Source organism: Stegodyphus dumicola, chromosome 4 (genome assembly GCF_044657685.1).
Source record: "Stegodyphus dumicola isolate Sdum_Otavi_A_Nest chromosome 4, ASM4465768v1".
NCBI lineage: Eukaryota > Metazoa > Arthropoda > Arachnida > Araneae > Eresidae > Stegodyphus > Stegodyphus dumicola.
Genome location: NC_140771.1, coordinates 241,205,020 through 241,217,084, shown reverse-complemented (window position 1 = coordinate 241,217,084; position 12,065 = coordinate 241,205,020). Strand labels below are relative to the sequence as shown.

The 12,065-nt window shown below is 32.9% G+C and overlaps 1 protein-coding gene across 1 annotated transcript in view; it reads left to right on the top strand.

Annotated features, from left to right (window-relative positions):
- Nucleotides 1-12,065, top strand: part of LOC118194056 (microsomal triglyceride transfer protein large subunit-like) — a 139,337-nt gene that overhangs the window by 105,076 nt on the left and 22,196 nt on the right. The window contains exons 12-13 of the mRNA XM_035365243.1: nt 842-1,056; nt 10,873-10,970. Coding sequence (XP_035221134.1) covers nt 842-1,056; nt 10,873-10,970 — 313 coding nt within the window. The remainder of the gene's footprint in view (nt 1-841; nt 1,057-10,872; nt 10,971-12,065) is intronic.

Sequence of the window (12,065 nt, the reverse complement as noted above, 5' to 3'; positions counted from 1 at the left end):
GAAGAGTAGAAATATAGCCTTTTATCTATTGCTTCTTTAAAAGCGCCATTTTGCATAAAAACAAAACTGTCATGTAGCAGGCGCCTAATTTACACTTACAAAATTAAAGTATAAAAAATTCGAAGCAGACGATTTTTATAGCAAAGCAAAATCGTCTAAAACATATACGAACGGCCACTGTATAACTTATTATTTAAAGAAAAAACAAGTTTAAATTGCCTTTAAATATGTACCGCATGAGACTTACATGGCCTTTGATAGTTAACACCGTCTCGGATCAATTTCGAATAACTGTACATCAAGCCTAAAAACAATGTATTATTCTTTCTTTCATGAAATCAATCAATATAAAAGTTCATAACAGACAAGTCAAATTCATTTGATATTAAATAAAAATGCAAGTGATATTGCTACTGAAATTCTGTGTTATTCATGTGCTGATGGAAAAAAATTATAATTTGTTTTTCGTCAATTAAAACAAAGTAATCGAATGAAGTTGCAAGTTATGTAGCAGGATATTTATTTTATTTTTTGACTATTCCTGCATTTTGATGGTTCTGACTGGTATGTATCTTAATTTGGTAGAATGATATTTCCCTTGCATTTTGATGCATTTCTTACCAGAGCACTTATGTATGAAAGTTGATGAAAAAAGTATGAAACGAAGGAAGTATTTATTTAGAAAATGATGAAATAAGGTAATCTAGCTTGTTTCGGAACGATGTCCTTTTTTTGACTGGCTGAAGAATTTAACTGAATTAACTCTCATCTTTCTGTCTACTAAAATGTTATAAAATTTTAGAACCATACCATTTATTTGACGTAATAGTTTACTTTCCAGGGTCAAGAAAAACTTCTCAAAGTTTTTCATCAAGTGGGTCTGAAGCAGGATAGATCAGTAAGAGCTATTGCGGCGGAAATACTTCTTCGTCAACAACCCGACGAAGGTGTCTTGAAGAGTATTTTAAGTTCTCTTTCAGATCAAACTGATGCTGAATTTTCAACATTCCTCGCGATGAAGATTTTACACATTCTCTCCAAAAATGAGGAACTCAGGTAAATAACGGAACTACTGTTTGGGCATCTTTTTTATAAATACTGTTATTAATGTTTGTAAATATTTAATTCTGTTTATTGTATTGTTGTTTGTTTGTACTCTTACAGTGCTGTGTATTGTTTTACTCAGTTATATGCTTATTTGTTGCTTTCGGAAGGACAATTTTAGGCTTTATTTGTGTTTTATGTATTTGCTACCACATGCTTCCTATTTAACTGTTTTGTTTTCCTTACACAGAATTTAGGTCTTTTAATTCTGAGGACAACAATGTTAAATTTATAAAAATACCTCGAGTAGAAGTTAAGAGATATAAGCAAATTCGTTCTTGACCGGTCAAGGAGACAATTTTTATTATTCACTTAGAGACTTTCTGGAAGATCTTGGAAAACACATTTCCGAAGTTCTAGGGCCAAATCTTCCGGAAGTTTCCCGAACCCATGCTATAATATGTAAATACTAGTTTTGGAGGCAAGGGAATCAGTTCTAAATTCTATGAATGGTTTGGTATGGTTTATCTGATTGCGGCAAAGCCACAAAGGCCTAAGGGAAGGGATGCTTTCGTGGAGGATTTTCTAAGAGAAACTGACTCGTATACATGTTAAACATGAGGAAAACCACGAAAATGTCCATGCAGCCAGCACGTTCGCGGATTTCAACCTCGGGACCGAACTACCAGTGTTCAACGATTTTACCGATGGGCCGTTGGTGGGCCTACCCTATGAATGATTTGACGAACGTATGTAATTTTTCGTACTCTAAGGAGGAATTACTTAATATCGCGTTCCCCTTGAGCTATTTCCAGCTATTTATTGTTCTGCGTGTGCTATTTATGCTTAGTGTAACTAATTTAAACTAAACTAAATACTTAGATTAATGGGTAAATAAAAGGCTGACTCTCATTCCCTTCCTGAAACCATGAAATCCCCACCTGGTGGAAAATCCCCGAGGCAGTGGGTCCAGCTAGCAAATTGAAACAGAAAATATTACATATTTTGTTAAATTAACGTTCGTTTGAAATAAGCAGTTTATTAAAAAGAATTCTGATCACATGACTTCTTTGTACGACCTATTAAATTATGTAAATTTTTTGCTTCATTGAAATTTATGGTGTCCACCGATAACATCGCGGCAAAAACATCGCGGACGAAAACGTCGCGGAGAAAACAACGCAAGGCGAAAACGTCGCGCTACAAAACATCGTGGGAGAAAACATCGCAAAAAGAAAACATCGCAGTTATAAAACATCGAGGTACAAAACATCGTCGTCGAAAATAATGTGGTTCAGAAACTTCGCAGTTTAAAAACATCGTCGTCGAAAATATCGTGGTAAAAAATAAAGTATCGACAAATCATCGCATGAGAATAACATCGCAGACATGCTTTTTTCAGGCTTTAATAACAGCAAATGGATATTCCCATAATGATTTGTGAGCGCAAGATGGAAAGAAGGATAATTTTTACTTTCATATTTTTTATTAGCTAATAAATTTTTTTGCTGAGAAAATAAGAATAAAACTTAAGCATAGAAGATTAATGCAACTTTTCTATGATAAAGTTGCCTTCTTAATTCTTAGCAAAAAATTATTACTTAGTAAAAAAATGTGAAAGTAAAAATTATCCTTCTTTACATCTTGCGCACACAAATCATTATGGAAATATCTGTTTACAATTACTAAAACTTGAAAAATACATGTCTGCGATGTTTTCGTCATGCGATGATTTGCAGATACTTTATTTTTTACCACGATATTTTCGACGATGATGTTTTGTACCTCGATGTTTTAGAACTGCGATGTTTTCTCTTTGCGATATTTTCTCCCACGATGTTTTGTAGCGCGACGTTTTCGCCTTACGTTGTTTTCTCCGCGACGTTTTCGTCCGCGATGTTTTTGCCGCGATGTTTTCGGCTGTAACCGAAATTTATTGCCTCGAATTATTCTAACTTAACTAACCGATCCCTCGGGGCAAGTTGAAAACGACATAAAAAACTGCAGATTCTGAAATGAAACAGCGCGGTTAAATCTGTCGTACGGGAGTCAAACTTCTTATAATTTTATTTATTCATAACAAGTATGAAACTTTCACAAATCTAAATATAGGAACTGTTGGACCACATTAAATTTCGCTATTTGTTGAAAATTAGCATTTTTATTTGACATTGACCAACGACTGCTAACATAAAGAAGCCGGGGAAGGACTTTAAGCCAGGTAAGGGGGTAGGTGTAAAGTATCTCTGTCTCTCTCTCTCTTATATAGGATGTTATATTTTATGATCGACGGATGGCGTTGCACGTAGTTCAACGGAACTGTTTTGTGAAGATTTAGTTGCATTTGAAACTAGTAAGAACGTTAAGCACAGCGTAATGCAAAGCACATCTAAGAAGCAAAACTAATACGGAGATATCTCAATACTCCGAACTTACGCTGAACTGAACAACTACTCAGAAACTGGTGCTCTTTCCGGTTTAATATAGTTTTCCCCAAGCCACTAAATATCTCTAGTACCTTCGACTTCACGAAATTACTGGAAGGCATATGAGGGCCGGATGCGGTTAGATTTAGGACATATAGGATTACCCGTTATTGTCATAAAGGGACCGGGTCAAAATGTAGCCAAATGGGCTCAAAACTTAGCGACTTTTGGCGATTTCTCGCCAAATTTGGAGGAAAAAAATTAGCGCCTAAACCATTGCCAACTTGGCGATATCTCGCCAACTTAGCGAGATAGAGATTTATTCAATGTAAAATAGACTTGCCCCTATATACTTATTGTTGCATGCGTACGGTTTCGTAATACAGTAAGACCCCGCTTAACGCTGTTTCGTTTAGCGCTGTTTCGGTTTAGCGCTCTTTTATTTCAACCCGGGGATTCCACGAAATCGCTCGCAGCATACGGGGATTCCCCGAAATATTATGCAGCGATAGGTTTCAAATACATATCCAAAAGAGTGTACTTGTATTTCTTGTTTGGTGCGGTATTGTACAGACATATTTTGAAGGGGTAAATGTGGAAGATGTCGAAGAAATAATTCAAGAAGCAGCGGCTAGTCTTTCTAATGATGAGCTCAAGGAATTAACTGAACAAGAAGAAAACAAAAATGTTGACAGCAGTGATTCAGAAGAAGAGCAAAAAGAACTTTCGATGGCGTTTGTAAAAAGGAGTTTGTCTACCATAACTGAAATAATGGATCAATTCATTGAAAATGATCCGAATTTTGACAGGAGCTCAAAAGTAAGGCGTGGTGTTAGAGATGCTCTATCCGTTTATGAAGAACTTTTAAGAAAACAACGCAAAAGGAAAAGGCAAACAACATTAGATGCTTTTGTCACAAAAAGGCAGAACACTGAAAACGCGGAAGGCTAACTAAATATGACTGAGAATTTTATTTGTTTTTTTTTAAGAATATTCGTTTTGTTATTTATATTTTGTTTTTATTTTTGCAAGAAATAATAATGTGGTATTAATTTGGGCTTTAAGAAATAAATGTTTGGTTTTATTTTTATTAAAAAAACACACTTTTTAAATTTAATACCTAACCAATTTCCTAGCCATCTTCCCCTAACCCCAATATTTACATGTAAAGATAGCCTCGTTTAGCGCTGTTTCGCATTACGCTCTACTTTGATGGAACGTATCCCGCGCGTTAAGCGGGGTCTTACTGTAGATTAAATGCGCAAGTCCGATAATAGATTAATAAAATTCATTCTTATCAAAAGAAATATATCAGTACGCTTGAATTTTCCTGAGAGATATTCGTACAAGTGTTCACAATAGCACGCAGTATAATCAGTAGTTATAGTTCAAACTGCTAAAAACTTTAAAATAAAACGTCATGCAAAGAGTATAATCTAAAGAGAAAGTTAACATCCGATTTATCTCAGTTCTCGCGTAACTAGAAATCGCAATAACAGTAACTAAGCAACTAACTAAACAACTGAGCTGAGATGTTTTCTCTCCGGCTTTTTATAGCTCTCAATCGGTCGCGAGAAATTTCTAGCAATTTCTACTTCTCGAGATTTCTGGAAAGCAATAAGAGGATGTTAATTACCGTTACAGCTAACGCAGTAGTGAATTACATTTATTCAGTTTCAATACAAATTAAAGAGATACTGTTTATTAAATTTTAAATGCCCGTGCTCCTGTATTTTTACTTTTCCGACATAGCTTTCTCTCAATATTTGTCTCGCGCTGCGTTGCACGGGGAAATACAACAAATTTAATTACAGTTCTGCTAAAATTAGCTACCTAAATACAAAATTCGTAACATTATTTTTCCGATAGAGCAGCTTCTCTTTCAAGCATTTCACGTTACAATGTACGAAAAAAAAAAAAAAAAAAAAAAAAAAAACCACCGCTACAATTTCACAAAAATGATTTACTTATGTACAAAATTCGTAACAGTATTTGAAAACAGCGCAAAAAAGAGAAGGATTTTTTTGAAAAAGGTAAGTACACTGACGGGAAAAAAATCCAGACACCAAGAAAAAATTTATATAGAACAATGAAATTTTAACAATACATTTGTCTAGGTAACATATTTAACTGGTTAAATTTTCAAGATCACAGGTTTATGCAAAGGAACTTCTTGCGTTAATTAATAACCGGTTGTAACCGCCAGTATTTTGAATGTAAGTACGCAAATGTGCATGCACTGTGTCGTACAGGCATCGGATGTCAGTTTGTGAGATGGAGTTTTGTGCCTGTTGCACTTGGTCGGTCAATACAGGGACAGATAATGCTGGTTGTGGATGACACTGGAGTTGTCGTCCAATGATGTCCCTTACGTGCTCCACTGGGAAAAGATCTGGTGAGACCGAAGTACAAATTTGCAAAGTGCATGGGATAACCACTAGAGTGCTCCTGCTGTCGTACTAAATTGCTCCCCAGCCCATAACTCTAGGTAGTAATACGGAGGGTAGGTATCAGGTGTAGGTTTAGTGTGTCTAGGCCGCAGACAAGTTGATTGCAGGCATCCACCTGGCCTTCTTCTAACCAACACATGGCCATCACCATCACTGGTACCAAGGCAGAACGGGCTTTCATCATAAAATGCTACAGATCTTCACTTCGTCCTCCAATGAGCTCTAGCTTGACATCACTGACGTCACAAACGGCAGTGGTTTGAAGTCAGTGGAATGCACAGTGTGTCTGACTCGGAGTTGTCCTTCAAGTAACCGATTTACAACAGTTCTTTGTGTCACTGTGGTGCCAACTGCAGCTCAAATTTCTGCTGCAGACATTGTACAATGCGCCACAGAAATACGCCGAACATGGCGATCTTCCCTCTCAGTAGTGCCACATGGCCCCCGGAATCCTGTCTTCTTGAGCCAGTACCTGCCCTTGACCACTACTGCCAACAATCATGCAGAGTGGAACATTCCCGCTAAGTCTTTTCTGCAGTATCGCGGAAAGAAAATCCATCTTCCCATAGCCCAATTATACGACCTCGTTCAAACTCACTGATCTGTTCATAATAGCTACTTCGTCTTCTTAAAGACTTTCTTGACTAACATCAACTCACTACGTCAAATCTCAATAATAAATAAGACTCACTAACTTTACAGCGCGTATTTGAAGAAAAACAGATCTGCATGTTCATAACAGAGCTACCAGCGCCAAACATATGCGCCTACCTCGAAATCTGAATAGACGTCATCATTCGCATGTTTAAACATGTCTACCAAATTTCGATTATCTAGTAATACTCGTTCTTGGTGACGGGACTTAATTTTCCGTCAGTGTATTTTATTACCGATGTTTCTTGGGTTTCTTAATTTTCGCCAACGAATTCGCGAATGTTCTCCAACCAATTCGTGACTTTTTGGGAGGGGGAAGTTGAGAATAATCAGCCAGTACCATTTAAATTATTAATCACGCCTTAATATTTGCTGAATTTTATAATGCTTAGATTCATGCGGGGTTTCAGATAAATCAGTTAAAATTAATTTCAGAGCAAAGTTAAATTTTGTCCTATTTATATCTTGCATCTGTAAATTTAATTTCAAATGACTTTATTTATAATTTCTTAGGAAACTAAATATATAGCTTATTATGAAATATAAATACCTAATAAATTAAAAACTATTCAAATTATTGCACATTTTAATGAAACATATATTCAGAAAATAAGAATATTATACATAAATTATTATGCAATTTTAAATATGTATATTCTAAAGATATAACATACGTATGTGGATTCTTTTCATGTATCCATAGTTAATAAATCTATTTAAAATAAAAATATTATTTAATAAATTAATTTAATTAAATAATAAATAAATTTAATTAAATAATAAATAAGTTTAATCAATAAATGTAACAAATAAATTTAATTAATAAATGTAATAAATCCATTTTAAATATTTAATAAATCCCTTTTAACATTTACTATCATTAACTTGACTCTTACGATGGCAAGAAAAACATTTAATTAATAAACATGGGTAGAATAAAAACGGTGCCTAAAAGTGTTTGGTGATGCTCGAATCAATACAAAAGTCTTGTAACTTGTAAATAAATGTTATATTTTTTTCTGTTTTAGGAATTAAGGTAAAAGTTTTTTTAATTTACAAGCAGTTTGATGCTTCGATATTAAAGAAGTAAAACCACTAAATATTTCTCAAAAAAATTTTATTGTTAAATCAAGTGCAAACGATTATTTTGTACTGCGATGCATAACACAAAGCTTTTAAAAACATGTTCTGCTAATTATAATAAGGGTTAGTTTTTTTAACTATCATTTAGGTAATTTACAAATCAAATAAATATCATGAAGTACGCTACGTTAGTGTATCAATTACAGATTATTAAAATATAAAATAAAGTTTTAAATTATTAAGTATTTCATATTTTTCTTATAAATAGCTTAATGAGTTAAGCAAAATTTTCAATTTGAAGGCCAAAGATAGCAAAGAATATCTCTGAGAACTGGTAATTTGCCAGGCTGCTCGAATAATAAATGAAAAATCTTATCTTCTTCGAATGGCAACTCCTGCCAGGCAGCATTGATGATAATTACCTTGGTAGGGAAGCATTATGTAACGTAATGATCGAAAAATATGAAAAGGCTTTTCTACTTTATAAAAAGAAATCCAGAACTTTCTAAAGTGAAGAAAGTCGTTAGCTTGTTTTTAAATAGATTAAAACTGGAAAATGTGGAACTGAATACTCTATTCGTGTCACTTGCTATGCCATTTGTACTTCCTTTGTGTTTAATTAAATAGAAAATGAAGAAAGAACTAAGTATCTTACATTATACTGATAATTTATTTTTCCTTTCTAAGCATACGTTTATCTTTTCATGCCATCTTTCGTGCTTTTAGTTTAGAAAAATTGTAATATGATGATGACGGAAATTGTAATTTGATGATGACAGACGGCTTTTAATCCTATACTGGAAGAATTTTTATGATGGTATCCAAAAATATACGCTGCTTAAATAGGCAAAAACAGAATTTTAAATAGCCAAGATCAGTCAGTGGTGTCAGTGGTGTCAAGCTAGAGCTCATTATAGGACGAGGTGAAGATCTGTAGCATTTTCTGATGAAAGCACGTCCTGCTTTGGTGCCAGTGATGGTCACGTGTTGGTTAGTTGGAGGAAAGCTGAATTCCTGCACAGTTTACCCGGCCTTTATTTTCGCATTTGTTGTTCCCAGCATAGACTTCCAATTACAAAAGTGTTTCTGCACAGTTTACCCGGCCTTTATTTTCGCATTTGTTGTTCCCAGCATAGACTTCCAATTACAAAAGTGTTTCTGCACAGTTTACCCGGCCTTTATTTTCGCATTTGTTGTTCCCAGCATAGACTTCCAATTACAAAAGTGTTTATATAGAAACAGAAATATTCATGTTTAGAAAATTTCAATTAAAAAATTTGATGTGTACACCACATGACTTCCTTGCACGGAATATTAAATTATATGCATTTTCCCTTGCATTTCATTTAAACTTATCGGATTGAATTAAATCTACTTTGCCGATAGCGCATTAACTGCGATAGAATAAATGCATCCTTTAAAATTCACTCTATTTGTTTACCATAGCAACATTCTGGCGCTAGTTCATATCATAACTCAGAATGCACAAAATTGATATCATTTAAAGAATTATCTAATCGTTGCCACATGTTCTATACAAAAACTATAATAAAGCTAGAACGATGAATAAAAGAAATTAAGCAAATAAAACCAAAAAGAAACAGTTTTTCACAGACGATTGTGTACTTCTCATTCAATTAATTTAGTTCTCACTTCGCGACAAGGCAAAAATACATAAAAACTCAAACTGAATTAAAAATTACGAAGTAAATCTTAAACACTTATTTCCTCGAAAAAATTAAGCATGATTTAATTGGCAATAATAAATGAAGGCGTTATCTTTGTTGTTGCAAAGCTAAGTTTCTCTAGAGTGACAACAAATCCACTATCCTGCTGTTTCAAATGTAAACAAGCAATGGCCGCCATCAAAAAAATTATTAGGCTTAGCGGCACTTAAACAACTTTAAAATTGTTGATAATTCTAAAAATATTGCACACAGATTTAAAATAAATAACCGGAATATAAGGCATAAAATCCTTAACCGGAAGATAAGAACAACATAATTCAATCATTTTTAAAGCAAAAACTGTACAATTTACAAACATCTAAGAGTAAAGAAACTGAGATCACTGAGCCGGGTAACAGAGTGTATATATATATAAATATATTTATATACGTTTGGTGCGGCCGATTGCAACCAAAATACGAGGTGCACATCTGCATGTTATAGCAGTCCTATATACGAAATTTCAACGTTCTGAGGCTACTCGTTTTTGAGTTATGCGAGATACGTACGTACGTACGTACGTACGTTCGTACAGACGCCACGAAAAATTCTCTTCAGAATTCATTTTAAAGCAGTTTTATAATTTTTTTTGGAGGAAAAGAGCATTTTATTCTTTCCTTACGTACAGATATCACGTAACAACATCGTTAAATTGCATTCGATAGCGGTCAAAATAGATATTTTCGTTGAAATATCCTGCCTGAAACTTTTCGCGATTACAATACTTCCTTTTTACTTCGTACAAAGAAGTAAAACCAAAATTGGGAAAATAATGAAATCTGACTTTTAATGCAATCTCCTGGTTCCTATATTTATACTTTGGAAAATTTTATGCTCGTTATGAAAAAATAAAAATACAAGAAGTTTGACTCAAATACGATAAAATTTAATAGGGATATTTAATTTCAAAATTTGCAATTTTTTATGTCATTTTCAATTTGCCTTGCGAGGAATAGGTTAATTAAGTTAGTATAATCCTAGGAAACCAATTTAAATGAAGTGTAGAAAAATAACAGACGTACAGTGTAATTTAATATACGTACGAAAATGTCATATGGTGTCTACATCAGACTTTTCTTTTGTTGCGTCGAAATTGCATCCTTTCAGCTAAACACATCTTACAAACTAACATTTTTTTTCCATTCATCAAATTGACTTGCGTAGTTTTCTCCTTTAACAAGAAATTTGGCTGGTTATTAAATTGGTCACAAATCAAAAAACAGAAAATTTTGCCATATGTTTAACTGGCCTGCAATTTTTGCTGCAATATAAAACAATTCTAACACTTGTATAAACTGGCTTGCGTTATTTCTTATTTTTTGTAAAACTAACCTCACAGATTAATAAATCAAACTAAGATTGAATAAGCAAATTTTAGTTTAAGATTCCGAGTGAAGACCAAGGTATGCTTATCATTTTCAGTTTTAATATTAATTACTCGAAATATATTTTTTCTCATGACCTTTAAAAATCAGTTTTACTTTATAGATCCCGAGTGATGAAGATTTTGAATGAAAAAGAAATTTCTCATTACTATTCCTTAGCACAGAAAGGATCTTCGTCCCTTTTCACTCGACCTCTTCTTTGTAAGTAGCGGTTCATTTTAAAATAATATTTTATTAAATAGTATTTTACATAAGGATACACTGAAAATCCGATACTCCTTATAAAAATGTTTTTTTTTTTTTTTTTTTTTTTTTTAATTTTATTCTATGAAATCATATTCTTTAAAAAGTACCCAAAGTAAAGAAGTAAAACAGTATATTATTCTACGGAAAAGTATTGAAACAATAATTCAGTTTTGGAACATTTTTGAATATTCTGTAGGAAGACAAATTTATTTCATTTTCTGTCAAAAAACTATTAAAACTATTCAGATAGAACTAGAAATCAGTTTGTCATTTTGGTACAAGACAATCATAACATATATTTGCTCATATACACTTTGCACAAAATAATGGAACAGTTCTATATCTGCCGTTCTACTAGGCTTCTTATGTCTTGAAAGCACGATTTAAGATATATATTAAATTAATATATAATGTTGTTTTAACATGCATATTTTTAATTACAAAATTCTTTGTGTGACGACAAATCAATTTTTTAACATATTTCGATTCTGCAACTCAAATTATGCCTAAATATTAAATTTTGTCAAATTTGGCGAAAAACTTACCAAGAAATTGTAAAATTTATCTCGCAATTTTTTAAAGTTTTCGCCAAGAATAATTTACTTGGCGAAATTCTTAATTTATGGTAACCTATTTTCCTTTCCCTTTCTTCATTGTGCATGAACGGAAAAAAAGGCGCATCATTCATTCTTTCAAATAATTTTAGCAAAGTGCATAAACCACATTAGGTGTTATTATCGCTTATAAAAAATGTGCCAAATTTCAAAACGTGCTACTATACAAATTCGGTATATCCTGGAAAATTTTGAATAAAAACTCTAAATTTTTGCAGATGTGCCTAGAAATTACGATGATGGCAACACTTTTACAGATTATTGTTCAAAAATGTTTTCGAAAAATTTTTAAAAATACTAAAACATACAAATTAAAAAAAAATAAATTAGAAAATATATGCGAATTACTGGGTTCTGAAAGAAGGAATCAAATAAATTTAATAAAAAGGAGATATTAAAAATATATATATCAAGTTCAATAAACATTGAAGCACTA